At 37.2% G+C, this 27,635-nt stretch overlaps 1 protein-coding gene across 1 annotated transcript in view; it reads left to right on the top strand.

Moving 5' to 3' along the window:
• Positions 1 to 27,292, top strand: part of LOC136775865 (uncharacterized) — a 48,655-nt gene extending 21,363 nt beyond the window's left edge. The window contains exons 2-6 of the mRNA XM_066731021.1: positions 18,985 to 19,182; positions 19,625 to 20,099; positions 20,759 to 21,060; positions 21,752 to 22,007; positions 22,347 to 27,292. Of these exons, the coding sequence (XP_066587118.1) occupies positions 19,839 to 20,099; positions 20,759 to 21,060; positions 21,752 to 22,007; positions 22,347 to 24,620 (3,093 nt within the window). The 5' untranslated portion in view covers positions 18,985 to 19,182; positions 19,625 to 19,838 and the 3' untranslated portion in view covers positions 24,621 to 27,292. The remainder of the gene's footprint in view (positions 1 to 18,984; positions 19,183 to 19,624; positions 20,100 to 20,758; positions 21,061 to 21,751; positions 22,008 to 22,346) is intronic.
• Positions 27,293 to 27,635: the final 343 nt, after the last annotated feature.

Genomic DNA, 27,635 nt, shown 5'->3' with positions numbered 1-27,635 from the left:
ATGTACCTGTTTTTTTTCTGATGTATAGACTCTGAAATTGAATATTTTAAAAGTAAACTATTTTCTATTTTATTCTTATGGATGGTTTCCTACAGCATTCGTTTGAAGAGAAGAATTTTATTTCATCGTTAAGGGTTCATGGGTGAAGAATGTCGTAGAATAATTATTGTTCATGTTACAAAATTGCCTTTTTACAGTTGTATTTATGGAAATTCGAAACGATATAGAGTAGACACAATGACTCGAGTTATTTTTCTGGAAATGTAGCTTCGCTAAACGATTGCTCGGTATCGCTCCTTCCGGGAAAAGGGTATTTCCACCGTTTTATCCCAACGCAATTTGATCCTTTACCGCGTGTCGTGTTTCTATCAATCGATCGAGCGTCTGAAGAGTGACATCGCGTCGAAAGAAGGAACCTTTTATTATGGTAACACTATATCGTGGAAATCATTCTTATCAACCATTTGAAATATCGTTCATGCGTTATTCTATTGCTTTTTGCACTGGACAAACGAAGGAAATCCTAACAGAACTGAAGCATCACTCCATTTCCGCAAAGGAAATCTTCGTTATGCCATTAATTGGCTTAGCGCTCCATTCCAATATTCAATCATCCAATTGGAAAAGCTCCTTCAAATTATCAAAACTCTTCCACGCGCGTCGTTCGATAATCTAACGTGCCACTGTCAGCCTTGAGAAATTACTCCTGTAAGGATCTTCGAGGTATCGATTCACGTTCATCAGAGTCTAAACGAGAAAATTATACAAATTATTTAATTTCGTGCAGGAAGTCTATCCTTAAATGTCACGTGGCCTATTAAATGTATTTCAAAGGTCATAGACGACAAGCCTCTACCATAAAAATCTCGCTTTGAAAAAAAGCTTTTCTCATGGAGCAAAATCCTGAAAAAGACTATTGGCCAGGATAAATGTCTACGTCCTTTCGTCCTATCGTCCTTCAATCCGCTACGCCCTCTAATCTTCTCTATCGCCCAATTCTTCTTCTCCCAACACTGTAGAATATTTATGGTTGTCTTGCTGCTCTCTTAACGACCAATACCAGTGGGCTACTCTTATACCATTGGCTTAAATATTGTTAGAAATAATGACAAATTCCACTCGTACGTCTATCCTCTAATATTTACAGCTGACAGTAGAGTGAATTTTTCCAAGTTTCCTTCAATTTTTCTGTAACGAAAAAAGTCTCTGTAAACAAATAATTCTACTCGCTGTCTTACAACTACGAAAGTCTACTGATTTCGTTTAACTGGAAAAAGCCACGAATGAGTAAACAGAGAAAAAGGAAGAAGAGGAGGGAAATCCTTTTAAGCTTCGAGGTGTTTTCTGAATGGGAAGAGAGTGTTTCTTGAGGAAAGAAAAAAGTAGGATAAGGTCGTGATTATTCGAAGGATTAGTCAAAGGAAACGTTGGTCAAATATTATGTTCCCCTATACGAGGGAGAGATACTGCACGCTATTTTTCCCATTTAGCAGGCTGTAAGAGCTTACCGAAAGCCAAAAAGGGTCGATGTCCTTGACCGAGATCTCAGCTTCGTGCACCTTATACCCTTTTACTCCGTTTATATCGACAAGTTTTACTCTTTTTCTCGTAGCAACAACATTTTCACTTACGCACAGCTCCAACCTGATGCTATAACTCGTAACACCATTTTTATTCGATTCTTCATTTTGACCAGTTTACCTTCTTCACCATGCACTGAGAACAAAGGGTGCAAAATTGGACCAGTGTCTACGAGAATTACTCACTGAGACAGGACTGAAAAAGAGTCAATTTTTGTTGTATAGAAAATAATGCAACGAAGCTTGTAATAATATTTAGGAATTATACAATTTCAATTTTTGACGAGAAAGTTAAAATTGCTTGATTGTCCACTGCGTTTAAATATAATTTGTTACCGAGTGTTCACATTGGCTTTACTGGGTCATAAAGTTACCTGCGGGCATCCAACCCCTGCGCAACGAACCTTAAACAAAGCTGACAGTAATTGCTTAATAGGAAATTTTCGCCTCGTAAAATCACAATTCGAGAAGGAGAGTTTTGCTGGTTTCAATCGAGGTGTTTATTTGGTCCTTCGTATTGTAGTTTACAAGTAGAGCCGATCTGTGCGTAGAATCCTGCCTGACATTGATTTATCAAGTTTGCACACAGCACTGTTAACGGTTTTAACTTCAAATTCAGATCAGTCAGACGAATAATCCATTTGCACTGGCAGATATCCTGCGTTTGGATTTTTGCATGGTGCATCCCATTCTATTTTTTCCGCTTTATTGTTGTGCTGCGTGTGCTATACAGGTCAGGGCTAAGTCACTTATACACGCAATGACGCACTCATGCTCGTTATCCCTTTTAATTCGTCAATTCCATCCTCGAGATTAACGCAATTCACACACTATCCTCTTTTCGATTGGAACGGACCACACGCATCTGAATCAGAAACGAAACCATGATAAAATTATTTAAAGTTTTATTTTTTCTCTATTTCCGAAAGAAATCTCTTTCTAGAATATATTCTATATATATACTCTTATGGGAACACAATAAGGGAAGGCACAAAAACTAATTATTTCACTTGTATAAGCATAGAGTGGTTTGGCCATGAACTATATATATTTGTATTAATATACTATATTTTATTGGTACGTTGAGATAAATATTGGGTATTCGTGAATATAATCCTTCTAAAAGATATAAAATGGTTTATCGCGATGGCGCAAGAATATTTGATCCAGGACGAAATCACTCTGCGGACTCAACACTTAGGTCGATATTTGACTTCTATCGCCTTAATGTCATATATGATGATTCGTAGGAATGTTTTAGCCATGGCCATGAACTACATTTTCCACACACAACGAAAATAAATATTCCGATCACAGGGCCTCATTTGTAGATTCTTAGCTGTCGATAATAGCCAAGCAGGATCTCCATTCAATTTGCTTTAAAAATATTTCGTACGTGGCGAATAAGCATTACATAGCTACAAGGTATCGGTCAAGGGTAACGAGATATACGATGAAATCGATGAGCAACACAAACTTATGGATGATTTGCCTTCGAATATCTTAATAATCTAAACTAACGCTTCGTTTATCATTGCTAAAAACCTTTTGAAAGATTTTTGTAGAAATTTCTGTGTTTCGTTCGTAATTACAGTAAAATTAATTATATACCAACACGTCAGACCCTCGTTACGAATATTTTCTCGAATTATCCATGCACGTGTATAAATTATTTCACAAAGTGTTGTAGGATCATGGCACATTAATTTAAGTGGTCTTTAATTGCTATTCCAGTCAGGCTTAGAGATTGAAAAGTTGAAGTTTGTTGAATTGCATGTAAAATGAAAAAGAGCGTTGGAGAAAGAAGACAAGTTGGGAATGGCAGATATTCGGAATTTGCTGCAGGGGGTGAATGGCAGATGCGAATGGAAAATCGATACAAGTGACAATTTGCGAGATACAATGGTAGATGCATGGTAATGTGAAGAAAATTTATGCCAAAATCATGGCCCTGACGAGAAGTTTCAAATCCATCACGAAAATTCTCTAAACTTATGTATATTTACGATCACTCTTTGCAAAATCATTAGTAAGACAAGTATTGACAACCCCCTCCCCCCTAGTATATACAAATATATATATCCTTGAATTTTGGCATTGATCTCTCAACACTACAGTAATAACCAAAATATATTATTCCAATGCCATTGAAAAACCTGACGATTTTTAATGTTGAAAAATATCTATCATTATTTCCACTCTAATAACTTTTACTATTACAAATACAGGGTTTACCATTAATTCGGTATCTCGAATAATTAAACCACTGTAGGTCCAATAAGATAACACGAATTAAATCATTTTCAAGTTTTCTTTCCAAAATTAAACTAAAAAACGAAAATGGAGTAAAAATGTAGAAAAAATGTGTAAGTTTTAAAGTTGGCTTTGCTGTCAAAGTTTGAATCACATGGGAGTTACGTTATGTAGGAATTGCATCGAAGTAGTCAGGATAAATAAACCGTTACGTCAGCGGGTGGCTAGAGTAAATAATAGAAGGAAGGGACGACTTAGACGACGACGATGGGGCCTGGACGGGATCAGTGGGCGAGTACGGCTCTCGCATGATTTAAATAACTGCCTGTTTACGACTTTTACCCTAATCTCTCAGCCTTCACCCGATAAAAGACCATCAGCCACCCCGAAGTAATGCCAATTATTCCAAAGCAAAGGTCGATAAAAAATAAATAGAAAGCATTTAATTCCTGGAAATCCTTATTGTTTAATAAAATTTTCAGCTTTCCTCCTAGATTAAGAGTCCTCTGATTAGAGTTAATGAAACTATAAATACTGGCCTTGCAGGATCACTTAGTCACTGATATCAGTAACCAGCATAGAAATTGGAGCATTAAACTTTTTTAAGCACTATGAATGCTCGTATTAGTATGTCCGTGTGTGTGTGTGTGTGTGTGTGTGTGTTTGTTACAATCGACGGGTGGTCTTTTTATATTGAAACTGCGTGTCCCTGTAAAAGTTCGAGTTTTTGTTGGGAAAAAATTGCCAGGTATAAAAAAACAATCATATAATGAAGAACGAGATGTGTCGAATCGATGAAGCACGGAATAAAGGCTTGGGAATCGACTGTACCAATAATTGAGTGCTGTAGTAGAAATTCCCGAAGCCCCTATCATGCCGACCTTATAAGACTTAATTGACCAGTTTGCTCTGGGGAAATATTCGCAAGCATGGCCAATGTTTGCTAAGGCTATACTCCCGAAAATGGAGCAGTGATGTAGAACCGCATTGGTCAGACAACGCGCGTAAGTGGCAGAAATGATCGAGCAGTAGCAAATCGAGTCTGGATTATCGATCAGCATGATATTCGCAGGTGATACGTACAACTTCCTCAATCAACCTTTAACGATTTACTTGACCAGGAGATACGCTTTAATGGAGTCAGTTAAATGTAAACCACTCAAAAAAGTGAAGTTACTTTATTTCTAAATTAAAAAAAATATAATTCATAATTTTATCAAACTATAATTCAGGAAATACCAGAGGTCTTTTTATCTTAATTATAACTATAGTGACTATGTTACTCCACTGTTATTATTATATTTCTTTAGCAAACTTTTTTTTTTTAGAAATTACAGTACAATTCACCTACTAGTCTCCGGAATATCAGCTAAATTTATATAGAAAATTTGTCCTCGGGCTATCCCTTTCCTCCCAAGGGGAAGCGACGAAGCTGCTTGCAATAAATTATTCTATTGGATGGGCGCCATCTTTTCTCGCAGAGTTCAAGCGCTTTTGCTCCGGGCGTTCGAGGAAACGCCAAGTAACGTAATTTACGTAGAACTGTCGAAAAGAGTAAATTTTAGATCGTTCAACCGTTGCAGGGAACTTTCAACGTCATATGGTACATAAAAACCGATCAATTTTTAATTTCATTTCGAGTCTGGAAACCCTAAGCAATCTTTTCACGCTAAATCCTCACAGTTTATTCTTTGCGCTAGTAGAGTGTGAAATCCAGTGGGGTTAAATCCTCTCTCGTGGACACTGCAATTCTCCAAACGTTGCAATATATATAGCTAACACTAATTTAATCGTTCGATAATTTCATTCGTGCTGCTTGAAAAAAGCCTTTTTAATTTTTTCGTCGAGATGAAAGAATTCTAAAAAAAATAGAATCCAACTTGCAAAAACTATGATACCATAGCAAGTGAAAGCCATACGTAAATGAGAAATGTTTAATATACCACCATCAGTTAAAACTTCCACTTGCATATTGTCTACCACGTTGCCTCTCACGCGTCTCCATTTCTCTATGATACCAATATCTCGACCTCTGCTTATGAACATATGCATCAAATCTGCCAATGAGTTACCTCTCTCAACGTACATCAACGTTGGAAATGCGAAAGGACTCTCCTTTATCGTGTAGATATAAAAATCAGGCTCGGCTCTGTAACGCCAATTCATACGATCAACGGTAAGCTTCTGCAGGACTGCGACAGATTTGCCAGTCGCCATAGCCTCTACAGCTTGAGTTGGTGGGAGAATCTCATATTTATTCAACAATTCTTGCAAAACTGGATCATCGCTAGAGTTCATATACTCTAAAATCAATTCTGGTCCCTTGATGTCCATACTGGATTTAGCCAAATCCTGAAAAGTCACGAGACGATCCTCGTCACCAGACTTGGTGAGCGAACTGCTGAACGTGCTGTTGTAGGCAAGATTCATTTGAAAGGCCCAGATTAGCCATAATCCGAAGATAAAGCGCAGAGATTGTTTTTTCGGCGAGTCTACGCTCAGCGAGACGATAGCTGCGTACATTTGCAGACAAGTCAAGCGTTCGACCATGAGACCACTCTGCCAAAACCTTCTTATGGCGAACAGGAGGAAAAAGTAAATAAGTATCAGCAGGATGGTGCAGACCCAGACGAAATAATGAAATGGCATTAGCAAAGCGAGCACATTGTCCTCGGCGAAGCTGAATTCAGCTCTAATGGCAAATACCATATTTCTTGATCCAAAGGTACCAACGATCTCCAGACCATTCAATCGTTCGGTTCTGGGTGGAAAACCACCACGTACGATATCCAAGGCTCTGGTTGTAACCAGTTCTGTAGCATTGGCCCACGTGACATGAGTATTCACTTCCTTGACATTTAAATCATACAGAATACCAAACTTCTTCACCATCGTTTCACCAACAGTGGGAAGCCTGGTACCCTCTTCCAACCACAAACCATTCTCCTCCGACCAGTACGGATTCATGGTACCATAAATTTTGCAAGTGGTGACATTACACGAGCCCATAGGACAAAATTCTCTCGCGAAATTTAAAGTCGAGTTAGTAATATCCCTACAGTCCTGGTCCATACTCAGTTTTATCGTGCCATTCACTCTTTTTGCGAAACTTATTTTTCCCCAATTCTCCACTCCTATGTGAAGAAAAGCGAAACCTCGAAATTGGTGGTTCCAGAAATCCTGGACGAGCTGAAGTAAATCTTTGTTACTAGCTTTAGTGACCAGTAGATACTCGTGGTGATTCAACTTTCGTGGTGATTCGATGAACGACTCGCGTATGAACGACAGACGAGAGTCAAACACGATGAAACTGGCGTCGTAGGTGTTGGGTATGTCCATGTCTTCGTGGCTCACTGTGACGTCATTGGAATCTGACAAAGTCTTCACCACTTGATTCACTATGGCGCCACATTTATTGCAAATAATAGCAATTCGATTATCAGGAGCCAAGAGTCTCGTAGCTGTTACTTGTGTACATTTGGCGATTAATTCCAATTTATCGGTTTTGTAAATGGGAAGGATTTTTCTGTATTTTACTGGTGACAGAGCTTCGATCAAGTGTATCACTGCGAGATATCCTATTATAATCTTCATTTTGCAGTTTTTTCTTCCACCTGAATTTTACAAATCCAAACCGCACTTCACTCGAACAGTGCTTTGGTGCTTTTGCCGATACTGTGAGTAAGTAGTACAAGCCTAAAATATGCCCGACTGACGCGTGACGGAAGAGTATCGAAGAATTCATAAAAAATGAAATATTTGTTAAACGATAGTCGCAGTAACGACGATGATAAGAAGCGAAAAATTACATTTTACGACAATGCGTCAAGCTTGTACTGAATATTTCAGGGAAGCTTGACATTATCCCTTACATAAACGCTTGTTAGGAATTCTTTGTGATTGCAGGACACGAGCGAACCTTGAAGATCCTATTTTCCTGTCACGTAACGACTGGAAAATGCTACGAAATAACACAATAAAGTGGCACTCGTAGCTTGTGCATTTTGAAAAACCGGCATCACCTTCGACGATAATATTCAACAATAAAGCTCGCTCTTATCTTATAACGAAGTAATTTTAATTTGTCCTCAGTAATATATACGAACGTCGTGCATCGAACGAATTATTAATCTTACTTTTAATTACTAGTTTTTTATCATCAGTTTTATTCGAAAATACCATATAATTTATTTAACAATGTCTCTTCAATCTTCGGTTGGTGATTAGATTACAGGAATAGCTTTTCCATCCAGGACACGTTTCTCTTTGATAATGAAACAATTAAGAGGAAATGTATAGATCAATAGGAAATACCAACTCATAAACAAAACAAATATTGCAAAAGACCACTTTTATTTTTGGCATCAACAATGCCAATACAATTGATTAAAAATAGCTAAAAATCAAGAGCATTATTATTATTTATTGTGTTGTAACATCTCTAATAGTGATCGATGTTTAAGAAACATTCTTAACATGTCCACTAGACGTATGGATATCCTTGGAGCGTTTTAGGAATGCCCTAGAGATATTTGTGCTACTGGAAGTATATTGACAACTAAAAAAATATGGAAAATAAAATGAAGTACCCAATCACCATCGAGATAATCATTTTATTATTACGAAAAATTGTATTATTTATAAACGTTTAGTGAAAAAACCGATAGAATTTTAATCTATTCATTACGAGAGACCAGCATGAAGGCACGTTGACTTTTTTTAATTGCAAAACTTTGAAAGTTCATTGTCGCCGTTTATCCGCTCGATCTAAAGCCGAGCGCTCCCCTTTGGTCGATAACCCTCTGGTGTATCATAGCTTCCACACCAGACTCAGTTGAATTTTTCAACAGCGAATTGAGTCAGACAAGCGTGTGAGATTGAAGCATCGCCCTTGCTCGACGTGCGCGACAAAATTATAATTAAAACACTATTGCGTCGTTAACCGGATGTGCTGCGACCACACCTCGTTGCACGCAGAGAACCGTCCGGAGCAAATTATAATTACAACTGAAACAAAAGAAGAAGGAATTTTGTACACAAACTTCCCGTTACACCAATAATTGGAAATTCGGACTCTCGCTCGATTACTTTATAGATTAGAATGACCCTCAGGGATTTTTCCCTTGTTGATGGTTTTTAGGTTAGGTTGGTTCAAGTGGAAGAAGGACTTTGCGATCGGAACGAATTTGCCAGAGTCGTACAGTTTTGAGAGGTAGATTCTCCCCATAGGAAATCAAGGTAGTTTCCAATCTAGTTGAAGTCTAGTCGTATTATTCGAATCGAGAAAAGAGTAGCGAATGCTGCTATACACATTTATGTATAGCCCAGCACAAATATACTGTGTGTACCATTCAATACACATTAGAACATATACATAAAACTCACGTATCTTTTTCACAATAATTAACGTTTTTTTCATAAAACCTTTTTTATACACTTGTCTAATTACATTCTAAAAGGTTTTCAAAAAAAATTGATAATTGTTATAGCTTTTACAAACGATAAGTGAGTTTTACGTTCGTACTCTGATGCGAATTTATTAGAACGCCCTGTATAACAGCCATAAGGTACAGAATGGTAGCTCGTGGGATATCTCATACTAGTTTCCATCCAAGGTAGCACGGTGTCGCTTCGATCACACATGAGCGCGCGTGCTCGACGAAATTGAAGGAATTCACGAGCGTGAAGAAAATAAAACTGTTTACAGTCCGTTCGTGATGTGTACGTAGAAAATACAGGGATCTCGACGGGATAGACCCTGACCCCAGGCAACGGACAGACGTCTAGGGTCACGATTCAGTGCAGGGTCAAGTGCAACGGATCGGGCGCCTAGCCAGCTATAGCTCTTATTGCCATTGCCATTCTCGTTACCTTCGCATTTCCTCTCTGCGTCGATCCGATTCGATGCACAAATCTATCCCCACGCTCCATCAACTCTGATAACCTACATGCATTTGACCTATAATTATATAACATAAGCTCTTATCCCACCTGTGAGTTGAGGCCACTGATAATAACGCTTGCACGTATTTTTTAATAATATTTTAATCGGTAAAAAATCAACAAACCTTGTTCCAAATTTCTCTTTAATAATTGCGCAACAACAATCCTCTGGTAATTAGTACATGTTCGGCGTCCAGTAAAATTCGTAATTAGCGGACCTTGTCAAATATTCTCTTTAATAATTCCATAAAAGAGTTTTTCTTGTATTAATTAGTTTATATATCGGGTGTCCAGTAAAATTCGGAACTCGTGAGAATCGAAGGATTATGTCCTTAAGAAAATCAATGTTTCGATTTCACTATAGATATATTTATGTGCTTCGTTAATCAGTGGTCAACGATCCTAAATTCTTGAGAGGATAAAATGTTGAGACTCCGTTGAGGAGGGGGGGGGGGGGGGGGTGGCCGTCTTCTTCATAGTGGCCATGGCCTTCGGGGAAATCTAGAGAGTACCTAAGCTGACGGACAATAATGGGTTCAAGGGTAGCGTCGCGACGCGGGGCGTCACTCGGTCTCCACGTGCCACGGAAGGAAGTCTTTGGCTGCCAACGAACACAATTTACCAGTCAGCCGAGAGCCTCACTCAATTTTCTATCTCTTTCTGTATTTCGCGGACAGATATATATTTCCATCCTTTTTTCTCCTCGCACGACCTTCGTTTTTCTATCAATGAATCGCAGCCACTAAACTATAGTATAATGTATATATATACCTACACTTTATATCTCACCAAATAACTCTCGACGCTCGAAACAACATTAATCTGCTTCTTGATGGTATATACTATATATATATATATATATATTGATTATTATCCAGTTTTCGCGTCATGCGAGATCAAAGATGATTGATTAAAGCTGAGAGAAAAGTTTTATATATATTATGTATTTATAGTTTTTATGATGAATGTAAGGCGCTCCCGTCAAATTCGTCACGATTTCAGTGGTAATTGAAGGAACGCGTTTAACGATACATTAAAAGTTTAAAGTCGAATGGGATGTAACGGAATCTATGGGTTGAAAAAGAAAATCCACGAGCAATTTCACACGAACGTTGTATAAGATCGTTTCAATGTTTTCTTACTATTGCTCTTTAACAGAATGATTGGCTATTTCCGCAAAACTTTGCCAATAAACATAAAAGGAAACGCTGTAAGATGTTGTTCGTTCGGGAGAAAAGACAAAAAAGTTTACGTTGCTGTAAATGATCAGAATTACAGTTAGCGAACCTGATGGGTCGATCAATATTCACGAAGCGTGATTGACTTTGATAAGGTGTCCTTGAGCCCACCCAAGGTGTAATTCATGCGGGTACCACTTGTCAATCGTTACCTGAGACTACTAACGATACTGCAAGTAGTCACGTACTTGTTAATTTTATCGTTAAAATTATTGACAATGCTTGCTTTGAGCACCCCCCTCCCCTTTTCCACCATAAAAAGTTTATGACCTTCTCTTCAGCGTTGCACGAAAATGAAATAAAGATTAGTGTATACATCTTAGCTTTATAACAATTTTTCTCAAATCGATCGATTGACAGACTAGAAAGAATAATTTGCTTTGATTAGGAAAGATTGAAGTACAAAAATTGAGAGTGTACGTGAATATTCATCACGAATTGAGAAATAGAGTGTAGAGGTGTCCGATTGCGAGAGTTACAAAATTTGAAAAGGCAAGAGTGATTATTTGTGGTTACGATTATTATCGGGCGAAAGGAAACGAATCGAATTGAATTGAATCGTGTTGTGTTTCTGCGGAAGTTTTGTGGCGCCAGGATGGTGATGATGTGGGCGTCGCATTGACGAAGCACACCGCAACACCGTTCGGCCCGGATGCTTTAATAGAGTGTAACGAACGGGGATTTTCAACAAATAGCCTGTGATATCGGCACATTGCACAATGAACCCTCGAAAATCTTTGTTTTAACACTACATTTACTAATGTATACGTATCTACAGGAGAGACTATCGTTGCTCGAACGTCGAAGGAAAATCAAGCTTTAAAGTTCTTTAACCGAACTGCGTCGATGTTGCTATTGAAAAATTTAACTTGGAGATTAAGAACGGATGCATTATTGCTCGAGCACTAATGTGTACATATGTGCACAAGAGGCAAATGAGTGTTGAGCTTTAAAGCTCTTCGGGATACGTAAACTGAAATGCATTGATTTTGTTCACCCAACATTTCCCTTCTAAATTTGAAAGAGAGGAACTACAGCTCCAGCAATAATGTGAAATACGTGCATGACAGACAAAAAGCATCAAAGGAACACCGAGCTTTAAAGCTCTTCGGGATATACGTAAGCTAAACTGCATCGATTTTGCTAAAGAAAAACTTTACTTCGAGATTAGAAATAGGACTATATGTCCATGAATAATATGTACGTATGTACACGTGAAAGAAAGGAGTGTTGAGCTTTAAAGCTTTTCGGAATACGAAAATCGAACTGCGTAGACTTTGCTCCTGAAAATTTTACTTCGAAATTAGAAAAGGAAGGACTATTCCTCGAGCAATAGTGTATATATTAACACAAGACACTGCAGGAGCACAGAGCTTTAAAGCTCTTCAGGATACGCAAACTAAATTGCTTCGATTCTGTTCTTGAAAAAATTTAATTAGACGTTAGAAAGAGAGGGGCTATTGTTCAAGCAAAAAGGTGTAATATGTACATGAAAAACAGAAAGCATCAAAGGAGCACCGAGCTTTAAAGCTCTTCAAGAAATGTAAACTGAACGGCATCGATTTTGCTACCAAATAATATTACTTCGAGATTAGAAAGGAAGGTAGGTTTGCTCGAGCAAATAATATATACACACATATATATGAGGGATAAAAGAGCATGCATAGAGCTTTAAGCTCCTCACAGGATAGGAAAATTAAACTATCTTGATGCTGTTACCGCAAAATATTACTTGGAGATTAGAAAAAGAGAAACTATTGCTCAGGCAATAAGCTGTAATATGTGCATGAAAGACAAAAGCATCAAAGGAAAACCGAGTTTTAAAGCTCTTCAAGATACGCAAACTAAACTAGATCGATTTTGTTACCGAAAAATTTTACTTCGAGCTTAGAAAGAGAGATCGGGCTCTAGAGCAATAATGGGTGTATTTATATACGCGAAAGACAAAGAAGCATGCACGAAGCTTTAAAGCTCTTTAGAATACGTAAACTAAATTGCATCGCCTTTATTCCAAAAAAGTGTATTTCGACATTAGAAAAAGAACTATTAGAACAATATAGATTTTCTCTCTCCTTCGAATTTCGATGATCAATTTTTCGAGAGCAGAAAATCACCGCAGGTCAGGTAAATACGTTAGATTAACGAATTTACCTTGTGCGTATAGCGTATCTCGCAGCTAGGTATACAGAGGAAAAGCCTTGGCGGTTCAAATTGAATTTCTAAACTTCCCTCTGGTCAGAAGCCCTCGGGATATCCAAAGTGCGATACCCTCCAGGAATAAAAGAACCCTATCACTCTTCTCGATCAGTTCTTATGCTACAATTCACCTTCTTTCCTTCGAATCAATCGATTTTACCGATTCACGTTAATGAACTTAATTGCAGCTCGTGGAAATTCTGTAAAATCCCCTTGAATTTCGTTTCGTCTAACTCTTCCAATTCTTTTAAGCGTTCTCGTGTCGTTTCATTTATCATTCCGATTGAGAGCAATGCCACTCCTTATTGCATCGAGTATTAAATACCTAAAAATTCGATCTAACGTTTTATTTCCAGTTTCTCTCTATCAATATTCTGCTATATATATTTTCGTAGCAATCTGCATAGCTGAAAGGAAGAACTCTAGCTACAAATTGAATTTTTAAGCATTCCTACCTGTGCTCACCTTTTTCCTTCTACTTTTTTTTCACGAGTCCCAAGGGCGATTCCGGATACAGATACGAAATTGCTGAAAACAGTAATTTAGGCATAGTATTTTATTCAAATAATGCTTACTGTTCTATTAAGAGCACTTGAATTTTTTAAGAAAATAAATGTTACCCTTGCTACACTGACAGAAGAATGAAATTGATGATATTTTGAGTCTGCAATATGTGTAATGATAATCACGAATGTAATAAACGAATAAAATGAGTGATCTGAATTAAAATTACGAGGAAAACAACTCATTTAAAGTGCTTAGTGGTATTTGTTATGGCAAATGTACGTAATTATCGTGTCAAATATTTGTGATACCACTATTGATGCGAATGTACAAATATACATATAGTATACATTAAAGAGCCTCTTTCGATGATCGATCCAGGCCAAGTTGACTAATTGTTGTCCTTCGTAATTTGCTATCCATTGTGCATTCACAAAGTAACATTGATCGAAGCATGGGCGTTTTAACGCAAATAATACAATTTTCTTTTGTGTGTGCTGTAATATATCTATGTAAAACGATAACATGTAATTTCCGAGTGTAAGGGAATCAATTTGCGTTGAGATCGTGAATTTGTAAAAGTATAGGAAGCTTGCAATTTGATATATATGTGTGTGCGAGTGTGTATAGATGCAACGCGTAATAGCTTTAGAAAGTTCGCAGTTTCAATCCTTCGATGTGACGAACGCGCTATACGTTCAGTTGAGTATACCTATACATATATAGTGCACTGTATATATATATATATATGACGAGATCGCTGCAAGATTGATGTCAACCAATAAATCCACGGCGTAACTCAATTTCCCCCTCAACGTCATGAATTATGTTACCTTATATTTTAAATATTTAAAGCTCCGTACTGGACCATGCAAATTTATGCATATAGCGTTGTTAGGAAGAGAGCTTAAAGCTTAAACAGCCTGTAATTACCGTTTACACAGGATTATTAGAATTAAAAGAACTCATTAATAAAGAATGAAAGGCTTTTCGTGTGCCTTAAAAACGATAAATTCCAATATTTCATAAATGCTTAGCTCAAGTGAAATATTCGAATTTAAAAATTTCTCGATGTAAGTTATAATAATATAAATAATATTGTTTTGGTAGCAAAAATTCATTTACGCCATAAAAAGAGTAATTAAGAATGAAATGATTATATAGAAATATTTTTTACTCTGAGAAAAAATTGTACATTATTTCTCAGCCTATAATTAGTAGTTATTCATGATAATCAATAAACTAATTTTATTAATATTATGAATAATTAATTATTTATTGAGTTATTCATAATATCAATACAATTTTAGTTTATTGACATCACGAATAACTGGTAACAGGCTGAAAAATAATGTACAATCTTTCTCAATTTATATATAAACAGTTATATATATACGTACCATAGCCCACGGGGGGTATCAGATTACGCTATAAACGATTATATCGACCATGATATTATAATTCTCGAGAAAATTATATCATGAAGAATTTGCCCTCGGGATGATTTCGTTGCACGTCAAGATTAACTGTGCTTCCACCTTTGAGAGCTTCTTTTCAAATATTCAAGCAAATGCCTTCCGATCTTTAGGGGGTTTTATGCCAACCGGTTTAACCCAATTTCGAAATACAACTCCTTCCTGTGTTTTCACAGAAGGCGACCCACATTCTCACGCGTAGTACCACTGCTATATCCGTTCTTCCTCGACAGATATTAAAACCGGAAGTTGACTTTGCACCGAACGCAGAATCGTTTTTCCTCTGAGAACTATGTGACCTGGTATTTGTACGCCGAAAGACTCCAAGGAGAAGGCAGAAGCCACTCGATAGTGGAATTGTTCGAAATTCTGCAGCTACCTGCTTAAAAATGCAGCTTTCGCACGACTCGTACGAAAAACGTGATAGAATCAAACAGTTTTCTATGAACAAAGACTACATTCTTTATAGCTATGCTGGTAGAGATGACTGTACAGAAGAAAGAAACCGTCGGCAAAGGAACTCTTGGCTCGGATCCTTTTATCGATGTTTCTAGCTGAAATCAAATTTTATAATACAAATTCTGTCCAAAGAAATAAAAATTACGTTATTCTTTGTTATGCGAATGGCTAGATGTTTCCTGTAGGAGAATTTTACATTTTCTATGCTGATGGAATAACACAGTCTTTTTTAGAGACGTATTTACATTGTGGTGGTGAAGAGACGATTATCAATGCATGAGTTAGATTGAGATTGAATATTCATGACGTCAATGCGTAGATGGTGGCATAATATAATACGAACAAACACATTCCTACCTCGTATCACACGTAGCCAACTAAAGCACACGTAGAGTTGGATCCGGACGTTTACACATCAACCCATGAAGTGTGTACCATTCGAAGAAACTAATTAAAACACTACAAACTGTATTTTAAATCGTTGTGATAATTTTTTCAATGACAAAACACCAAATCAAATAGTTGCCAGGTTTTTACACAATGTTGTAGCCTGTGTCTAAAGATAACCAAATAACATTTTATCACAATTATTATTAGATCCAGTTTGTCTCATTCCTCGTCGACAATGCTTCGTTCCGATAACCTAAATTACTTGTTGTATGGTATACTAGTGTACTCGCGTTTATGTGCTCTCATCCGTCTTTAAAGTGTTTGAAATATATAAAAGCTGCATTAAACTAAAAGTCAAAGAGATCACCCAGAAACGAAGATTTCTTTACGAGGTAACGGGAAACATTTCAAATAATGGATGAAACATTAACACTTGAAATAAGACGTTTTCGTCATTTGAGTTTCTCCTAATTTCTCTGAAACAGTATATAAGTTTGAAGGAGAAAATTTAACGCTCGAAAATTCATTGTGCTATTATGTAATAAAGCTATTTAACCAGAATTAAAATATCAAACAATAGAGTATAAAATTTGGGTTATATTGCAAACAGAGGAAAAGCGATTGTTCACTCATTTACATAATGAAGAAGAAACACGTATGACTATTACACGTATATAAGCACAGTGTAAAATGTACATCATTTTTTTAATAGTTTAAAAATAAAATAAAGAACTTTGAAAGGAATGCATGTTCTGTGCTGGTAAAATTAGATAGAAATATTGATTAACAAGTTTTTGTGTAAAATCAACTAGACAGGGTATTCTAGCCTATTTCTGAGGAACGAGGACTGGTGAGAAATGGATTTTTCGAATAAAGGGAGGAATAAGTAACGTAGTTTGGATTAAAAGAATAATAAACCGAGACATTCGAGTCACGTTACCGAAGTCCTCCGAAGAATCTAAAACTTGTTAAATTTGTATGAGGGAGGAATATGGTAAGAAAAAATTTCAAATCGATCCAACGATCAAGGAGACGTTGAACGAGTGCTAAAAGCTCTCTAAAAGCTCGTCCAGATCACGCTCGGTCTACTTAGCATCGTGGCGCCATTTCCGATCGGATCCTGCAGACAAGTGGTCCTTGTGTAATAGAGTGACAAAATTGAAAAAATGACGTAATAGTGGAGGACCTCGATCCTTGAAAGCGTACGTAGCTTATTCTCTCTACGTACTCCCTTGGGATCCATTAAAGCTTTATACCTCGGAGGAAACTCGCCAGTCGAAACTGCACGAAACTCCAACATTTCTTCCGGTGCATCTTATGCACCCTTAGGACCTGCAGCTCGCATAGTGCATCGTAAAGAATTCACCTCGTGGCTTACCATATTTTACATGCTATATACAATAAAGTGTCTTATTATTTAAAAGTATAAATACAACATTTTAATTCGAAGCATGAGCTTTTAGTCTTGGAAAGCTCTGGCAGATGCCCTTAAAATGAATTATTAAGCTGCTTGGCATTAGCCGGATTTTCGTCATTAAGATTATTAGCGATCATCCTCTGTGTGTTTGTGTATGTGTGTGCAGCATAGAAACTAACAAAAGCTTTGATAAAGCATCTTGGGAAGCTCCTGGCGATCCTCCATCCTGAGATTTACGTCTTGCTATAGCGTTTCACTGTTTACCCCTAGACACAATGGACCAAGATCGATCAAAGTTGGCTTAAAACTTCTCGAACAGACCTTTTCCAATCGATGTGACAATTTTTTCACGAGAATATTCCACATAAATCCATCAGCTTCCGAAAATGTCCACGAGCGATTCGAGCAATTAGCGTCAGGAAATTCGAGTCGTGGATGTCTTTGGAATATCCGGTCGACCTGTCGTAAAACTTAAAAGCTGAAAAGTTTGGTTTTTTGGTTTTAAAAATTGACGAGCGGGAAGAAAAGGGCAAGAAGTAGGACAGGATATTGTCGACGTATCTTGAAAGGGGCCAACTACTACCATTGTCCTACGATAGCTCGACAAATGTAATTTAAATGATATCGGTTTACGAGCAGAAGAATTTTTTTCATTACGTTGAAACTTTATCACACTTCGACGAAACGATATACGAGTATTCGTCCGGAAAGCGGATAGCTGATGAAAGAAAATGGCAAATGCACTCATTGGGTAAACGGTGCGGATGGTCTTTCAACTGTGATCCACCCCACCGCGCATAACTCGAAGGAAAAACGTGCACAAATGTTGCTGCTGATGCGCAAGAAGCTATGCTATGTCTACGTGCCTTATTAAAATAAGTATTTTATTAGTTTTTATTTTTAAAGAGGAACATTGATTCACAGTCATGTCGGAACTTCAAATGTTAACGAGACGCGCTAGCTTGAACAAAGAAAAATGTAATCAGGCTTGTATAAATCTTAATGAAGGTGCTTTGATGGCTCTGACTCCGAGGTAATTGAGGGAGGTACAAAATACACGACCTCGAGAAGCAAACGACTAATTCGACGTTTGTAAACGTGAAATTTAGCATTTCATCCTCTCGCGCCGTGCCAATGCGTTTGCCAGAATAATATTACTTTTTTTATATGTGTATTAGTATATATATATATAATAACCGTCAAAAGAACCATCCGTTATACGCTGTACACTGGTGCAAAATGAGTTGTGTAACAAATCCCTATAATCCAGAACATAAACGCTCGTCAAAAAGCATTCATACCGATATTTTTTCCAAATCCGAATTGTAAATCGTCGAGAATCGAAGCGTGCAGGTGAATTTTAACGAGAGCTGATCCGCGACTAGTAAGAATTTTTCTGTTCGCATTCATTAGGGAATCTCGATAAAAACAAAGAAAATTTAGATTCTGATCAAAGCCAGTTTTGAATTTCATCAGGAAACACAATTTGTTCGTTGGATTAAATTAGATTGTCCTGATTTTTGTTTCAGGAAGTTTGAGAAACGATAGAGGACAAAGGGGCTGACTAGTGGTTTGCTTGAACCACTGAATAAATCAAAGGACAGCAAGGACAAGGGCGCAGTGATTAAACGCGACAGTGGAATTTTCGTTATCCACCTTCGGTACTCATATCGATATTCCAAATCCTCAACAATCATTCGTCCACTGCGACAGCTACGACATGAGAGGTTCGTATAGTCGATGGATAATTAAGGGGATATTGTAACTTTGCAGTGGAAAGAGTCAAGCATAAAGCAGACCACCGAGAAACGTACGAAATTTTGAATTTCATTCTCAAAATTATCCATTAGAAACCCTATAAGATACTTTAACATTCTACTCTGCTTATTATTTGCCATGTTAACCGAGAAAAACTTTCCGTACATTAAACTGCAAGTCCATGAACGTTGCAAAAGTTTTAAATTAAGAATTCACCAAGAATATCCGTAAGTAAATAAACTTTACGTATCCTTAAAGTTAATAAGCATCTCGTGAATAAAATTTGTAGCTTTACTCCTCGTGCTAATAGAATAATAAGGTTTCGTTAAAGCTGGGATTTTAATTAGCAGTTAAAGCTGTTAAAAATGAGAATATTGTTGGGTTCGTTCAGTCAATGCAATCTGTTTTCAGAAATCGACAGCAACAGGAGGGTACCTGGAGCCGATTGGGGTGACAATCGACTGGAGTAATTGGGACATCATCGATTTTTGCGAGAAGAAAACAGAGAGTTGGGGGAAGACCGAGCCATGTCGTCCTGCAGGATGAACAATTACGAGAAAAACGTGACTTGAGAAGGCTTGAAAGGGCAGAAAAGGTGACGACAAGGGTCCTCCTGGCAAATACCATGTCTGCCCTCGCAGCGGAACATTTGCCTTCCACCGTTCAGACTGAATTGACAACAGCTCTGATCCCAACAGTGACCAGAATCGATACGAGACTAGACGTTAGTCCAGTTTCGGTGGTCCTGGCGGTTTCGATAGTTTGCATCCTGTCTCCCATCACTGTCACTGGAAACTCCATTATCCTCGCTGCCTTTTACAGATACAAACGACTCAGAACAGCGTCCAATTGCTTACTCGTCTCTCTCGCTATCAGCGATTTTGGCGTAAGTAGCCTCTCCCCTGCTTGTAATCATATTAGGTGTATATAAATTGTAAGACAATTTAACACTCCTTTTTATTCTACACATTTTCGATAATGGAATAGTGAAAGCTTTTCAAGTTTTCTAATTGAAAATATTCTCATAATATTCAGTTCGATACAATAGCAATGAAGTTAACACTGAAGCGATCCTTTAGGCAATAACGTATCGATTTTATCTAAAAGCCTTGCAAGTTTTTCAATTTAAATAATTTTATTACTTCACTTGGCAAATTTATAATCTCCTATGTAATTATCCTTCGAATCAGGTCTGTTCCGGTTATTGGCCACCCTTGTATCGAAATAAAAGAACCATTTAAAATACTGCTCGATTGATTCTTCTATAACTTTTTACAATTTCATTACATAAAAGCTTTGCAAGTTTTTCAACCAAAACAATTTTAATACTTCACCCGGTAAATTTATAGATTCCAATCCAATTACCATACGAGTTCAACCACTCTTAATTTTTGCCTACTTCTGTATCGAAAGAGCTGAAATAATGATAACATTAAAATATCGTTTTCTCTACGATATATCTTCCATAATTCCTTACAATTTGATTATATAAAAGCTTTACAAATTTTTCAACCGAAATGACTTTGATACTTTACGTTGATACAGGTTGGTGTATTTATGCCCTTTGGCATGCAATTGGAGCTGTCCAGTCTGCCTGAAAATGGAGTTTCTACTTTGTGCATTGTCCCGTATTGCATCGCGATTGCCCTTTGCAGCGTCAGCGTCCTCGTAACCGTCGCAATCGCCGTCGACCGTTTGACGTCTCTAGCTCAACCTTTGCGTTACAAGAACATCATCACACACAGCAGCATCGAGAAGTATATTGCTCTATTCTGGATCTACGCCATTGCCGTCGGTCTATCTCCTTTGATCTACGCTCTGATTATGGGTATCACTCAGCCTTACAGGTAAAAAAATCTCATCCCTTCGATGGTACACACTCTTATTGGCACTCTTAATCTTATATGCATGCCTGTTCAAAATAATACTCATTTTCTTTTTTCTTGAAAATACACCTATGTGAAATAAATACATTGGTTATGAATCAGCCTTATAGGTAAAAATATCATCCCTTCGATAGTATACTCTCATTTGCCACCTACACGCTGCTTTCTGCATTCCTGGTCAAAATAACATTCTTTTTTTTTCTTGTGTATATACCAATGTGAAATAAAAACACTGAATATCACTATGCCTTACAGGTAAAAAATATTATTCCTTCGATAGTATACTCTCATTTGCTACCTACACGATGTTTTCTGCATTCCTGTTCAAAATAATATTCATTTATTTTTCTTGAATATACACCAATGTGAAATAAAAACATTGAATATCACTCAGCCCATACAGGGGAAAAATCTCATCCCTTCGATGATATTCTCATTTACCACTCTTAATCTTACATGCAATGGTTTCTTCATTTCTATTCAAAATAATATTCATTTTTTTTCTTCGATATATACGAGTGTGAAAAAAATACGTTACCTTCCAGAGTTACATTCCATAAATAAAATCCACAGGAGGAAAATAAGATTTGTATAACTTAGTTGTATCGTGAAAAATAGGCTCACTCAGGTGCATTTTGATTTTGCATTTCAGTGGTAGTTGCAAGTTCGCTGCAGCAGTTTTACCACCAGTGAGGGTTTTTCTGGTAGTGGCAGTCTGGGCACCGAGCGCACTCGTCTTGCTCGCTTGTTACCTCTACGTGTATCTGGTAGCTCGCTCACACGCTCGGGCAATTTATACTGTGGAACTGTCGTTCAGGCATCAAACCCAGACGCTAGCCTTACCTCGTTATGGCCAAACCCTGGCGGTAACCGTAGGAGCATTTCTCGTACTCTGGCTTCCTTTTCAAGTAAGTTTAGCAAACATGTTATTATTTAAGGCAAAATATAAAAATTTTCGAAAATTACACAATGATAAAATCGCTAATACAAAAAGTATTAATGACTGTCTTAGACTTGTATGTTGATAGAAAAAAAATCTGTAAAACTACGATTGCATAGTCATTAATAAAAAAAATATTTATTGCTAATCCAAATCTGCAAGTTTGAAATATATAAAATTACAAAACAAAAATTAAAAATAAAAAATCTTTCATAACTGCTCTACATTCGTATACTGCAGGAAAGAGCCAATAAAATCACACAACGGAAAGAATGATCAATAAAAAACTCATTCGTCACTGTTTCAGACCTGCATGCTGCTCGACATATTCTGCGGGACGAGTTTATTGTCAGAGTGGTCGGTGGTGTGGCTAGGATTGCCAATTCTGGCTCACAGTGGGGCCAATCCATGGATCTACGCGTTTCATCACGGTGAGATGCGCGTGGCTGCTGGAAAAATAGCCGAAGACCTGGTGACTCTATTCGGAGTTATGCCGAGTCGTTACGGTTGTTCGCCAGCTAGACGAGGATCGAACACGAATTTAGAATTAGCAGAAGTGAACAGCCAAGAAGCCAGACGTCCACAGGTCGACGATTGCTTCGTCCCGAAACCTCACTGTGCTTTGTATTCGAGTCGAAGATGCTTGGAAATGTCCAGCAGACACGCCGACATTTCGCCAGAAAGAAACGAACCGGACCACATGACGTGCACCGATGCGAGGCAAACCGACATCATCGAAGAAAACATCGACGACTTGACAAAAATGTTAGACCCCAAGTACATCATCAATCGAAACCAAATAATCGACTCGAACCACAACATCGACAAAATCACGAGTCTCAAATACCTCTTGGACCCCACTTTCGACAAGATTCGATATTTGAGACGAATCAATCAGAAAAGATTGTCCAGTAAGAATTTCTCCAAGTTCACCGAGCCCAAGTTCATCTCTTATCAGAATCTGAAGAGCGACAACAGCGGCAGCTTGAATCGCAAAGCATTGCAGCTCAATACACTATCGGATCCAATGCTGAACGCTGAGAGTCCTGCGGTGGATAGGAAAGACTTCAACGAGGCCATTTGTCAGAATCTCGCTCTTTGCAGTCGTAGAAATTCCAATCGGTCTTCCGTATCGGATCCAAATATCAAATTTCCGATAGGATCGGAAGTTAACCTCAGGCAGTATCCGGTGAACCGTAATGCACCAGAGATTCACAGGTACTCGGTGCAGAACTTGGACCATCATAGACACGCATTGCTGTATCGCAGAATGGAGATCGAGAAACGTCCGAACGTTTATTATCATCGACCACGAGCGAAATATCAAGAATCCTCCGTCCCCTCGTTGAATCTTCGTCTTCGAGGCAAACCTGCAAGAGGAAGGAGCGTTAAACCGTGGATGCCACCGGTACACGTAAACATAACACCAAATAAATTAGCCACTACGACTAACAATAATCACTCCTGTATTATCTTCGAGAAGAAACCGGAAGTGGATTACAGAAGCGGTCCTTCGATAGAGACGAGAAGAAAACTGGAGACCATGAGGCACTCGGAGTCCACAAACATATTCGTGCCAATCAGCGAAAGTTGCAGAAAATTCCTGGAGCCCAGGTCAACGGATTCCTTAATGGTACCGATAGTCCACTCGGAACCACCGAGTCCAGTGGAACCACTTCCGCTGGCGTCCTTGCAAGAAGAGGAGATTAAGGTACCGGAAGAGAGGATGCAACGAAGAAAGAGTTCAGTGAGACACTCCGATCCTGTAATTCCTTCGGTGCTCTTGAACATCGAGGACTGCAGCGACCCTCCGGAAGACATCGATGGTACTTCCGGTACCAATAACAGTCCAACGATAAACCCTATAGAATTGTTCGAGGCCCTCCTGAAGAACTCAGATAGATCCAGGGACAATAGGCTACCAGAGCCAATTTTTGGTGACCACGCCTGTTCGAGATTCAGCTCTCGCAGACCCTCAGACTCCAAATGGTCCGAATCCTCCAGGAGCCAGGAAGTCCTGTCCAACTTGCTTACCGAACACCATCAAGCGTTTCCTTCTTCGTACTCGGTGAACAATTTCAAGAACTGCAACAGTGGCAGTGATCTGAACGATTTATCCTCGCTGGACCCCTTCATGTGTCCCGATGCGTTAACCTCGTCCTTGAGGGAGTCCTTCTTCAGCGCACCCTCCGTGCCAGACTCGGAAATCTTCATGTCCTTCGAGGACAACGACAGTACGTACAACATTTCACCCGTACCGGAAGACCCAGCCAAACTCTTCCGTCCATATCCTACATCAAACTCTTCATTGATATTCGATTATAATAACGTCCCAAGCAGGTCCTCCGAATCCATTTACAGTGATCGCTGCGCGTCTACGAAAACAGTTCTGCGACCAGAGTGCCAAAATGGGCTTGCTGAAAAATCATCGTTTAGTGGATATAAAAGCAATGACTTTTCTGTGAAAAGAGGCTCGAGACTGGCTCCGTTGGCGAGTCCGACGCCTACCGATATTTGTACTCCTACCTTTGATATTGTTGCAGAGATGAAGAAGGAAAGTGGCATTGGTGTTAGAGTATGAGGCTAATGATCGCTCGTGCGAGTGTCTCGGTCGTTCCACGAATCATTCTTTTTAAGCCTGATTTATATTACATACTATATATATAGCATAAGACTAGCACAACACAACACGTTGGTTGAAGAAGGATAGGAGATACTTTTACGCTCCTTCGACTAATTCGTCATGCCGTGCCGTGCTGGTTCAGTTCCGTACAGTATAAATCCAACTTTAAGGCCGATTTATACTATATGTAGTAGCGGATCAGCTTGGCACAACACGTTGGTTGAAGGAGTATAGGAAATTCGTTTACACTCCTTCGACTAATGCCCCGTGCCGTGCCGTATGATATATAAATCCAGCTTTAATTCGTATATTGTGTCGAGGCTCGAATACGAACGATGCGAGATGTGGCGACTGTGGGCTTCGAATCTTGCTGATTTCGCAACGAGCACACTGTAAAAAATTTAGATTTTTATTTTAATAATAATTCTGAGTAATAAGTATTAAATTGTTCTTTTATGGCCATGGATAAATTTATAACGACAGATGTGGGTTACAAAGTTGCTCGCGATTGTCGTTGTAATTTTCTGAGAGTTTTTTACAGTGCAAGAAAGATTTGTATAAATATTGGTTCGATACTGAATAATATAATGTATATGTATAGATAAAATTGCACCGAGAAATTCGGTAATAATAAATCCAAGCTAATAAACTGATATAAATATATATTTAAAATAACGTTTGTTTATGTGTACATAAGATTGATTGAAAATGTTTAAAAAATTAAACATAAATGCTCAGTGCCGTGCCAAGCAGAGTATAGGTACATGAAATTCATCGTCTATCTATATATTAACTATATATACATATATGGGAGCAGCATGATGCAAGAAATATAACAGTGTTAGAGTCCAGGTACCTGAATGTTATTAAAACTCCTATTAACCCTTAACTGGTATTACACGAATATCTCAGTATTCAGATTCAGTATTTTCACCACACTATTTAGCAGAATGTACGAAAATGATCGAAAGAGTAACAGAAATATTTTCATTAATCTTGCTAAAACATTTTCAAAGATCATTTATTTTTATACTCACATAAGCTACCTTACAAAAATATCAGATTAATGTTTAAGATGGATACCAGTTGAGAGTTTACATTGATAATTCACAATACTGAATATTCAGAGTCTATTTTAATAAAAGAGCAAATTGTGTGCGGCGAGCAGAGATTAATAATATCGTTCAACATTGATAGGATATGTTTAAACAATTTTTTAATTTTTGCCAACAATTGCATTGTTAATTAATATAAATATTCATTTTTTTAGATATATGTTGTACACTACATGGAAAAATTACCGCAAATTATATAATAACCATGCTACGTATGGTAAGATATTTGACTTTTTATTGGTTTATAATTAAATTTTAACGTAAAAATGAAAGAATTAGTGATATTTACTGTAAATTCTAATTACAACCCAGTAAACAGTCAGATAATTAACAATATATACTCCGATTACTAAAAAGTCACGGTAATTTTTACATTGAAAAATTCTTTCCATCTATATTACAACTAGAAGAAAATCTTTATGTCGAATAAAGCCTAATAAAATATAAGAAAATGCTGTTGCCATTGCAAGCCAGCCAATTTTGAAAAAAACGAAAGGAAAGGAACATAAGGACCAAACATTTCATAAATCATAGATTCAAACACGATCTTTGAAAATTTCAGATATATTACCGATTTCAAAATTATACATCAAGCACCTAATTTATACTACGTATCATAACGCCCCCATTACTGTCTAAATGTCTTTTGCGATCTAGAACTCTTTTTTTTATATACTAAACTATAACGCTATAAATTATACGCTTCTCTCACATTTTTGTGTACCTAGTATAAATTTATTTGATCCGTGTTATCATGTATCTTTATTCAATGCTTATTACCTGATGCTATAGCGATTTTTTTATAAATACATCGCAGTGTCACCAGTAAGTGTAAATTATATTCTTATATTGCTTAATTAAAATTGGTTGAAGAATCAACTTTCCTGTGTATATGTGAATATAATATAAGAACACATACCATAAGCGGATGTTAGTATGTTTAATTTATTGATAAACTATGCGTTATTTCAATTTCACGTTCGAGTACTATATACTATATATAAAGTACGGTAAAGAGATATGAATTTTTTATTTGAATAAATTACCAACGAAAATACAGATGTACACTCGTATCTTAATTATGTAGCTTCTTTGATTGTGGAAACTAAAGTAGAATAAAATTCAACAAATCTCTGGATAACTTTATTTAAACAGTTTTTCAATGACTCTTGGTTTTTAAAAGACCACACATATCGAAAAATTTATAAAAAATAAATTAATCATCATCGACCGGATTCTTCAGAAGAATGCAATATGTTGAACGTCTATGTAAAATAATTGTATCTTGTGCCATTCAACTAAATGCTACTTATGTTCAGCTTTTAATTTGTAATATCACATTAAATTACATGGAATTAGAATTAATTTTATACCTTAATTGTCTTTGTACGTTTATTTCTTATTTAATATATAAACTAATATTAATCTTTAATAAAAGTGTACTAATATATAGTTATACTATACTATATATATATATATATATACATTTGACTTTATGAAGACGACTAAACTGTATTGATATTTTACGAGAATAAAAATGCAAATGAGTTTTGTATATGCAACAAAATATATTTATTAGGTAAAATATTACTGCATATGATATTTATTATCAACCGCTCCCATTTTTTTTTTTTTTTTTTAATATAAAAACTGTACATTTATACCTAGCTCGAATCTCTCTTTTTGAATAATAATTACATTATATGTTTCTAAATTTTAGAGATTAGTATTTTAGTACGACTTTTACTTTTTTTAAGGAAAATTGATGCACCAGAATATATGATACAAAACGAGCTCCCTTACCGATGATCGGACAATAGGAAATTACTAATTAGAGAATTTTTTTTCTTTAATCATT

The sequence above is a fragment of the Prorops nasuta genome, unplaced genomic scaffold (assembly GCF_024137725.1).
Source record: "Prorops nasuta isolate Cenicafe-Biocafe unplaced genomic scaffold, Cenicafe_Pnas_1.2 PNAS00002, whole genome shotgun sequence".
Taxonomy (NCBI): Eukaryota; Metazoa; Arthropoda; class Insecta; order Hymenoptera; family Bethylidae; genus Prorops; species Prorops nasuta.
Note: the sequence above shows the minus strand (reverse complement) of the source record. Positions and strands in the feature narration are given on the sequence as shown.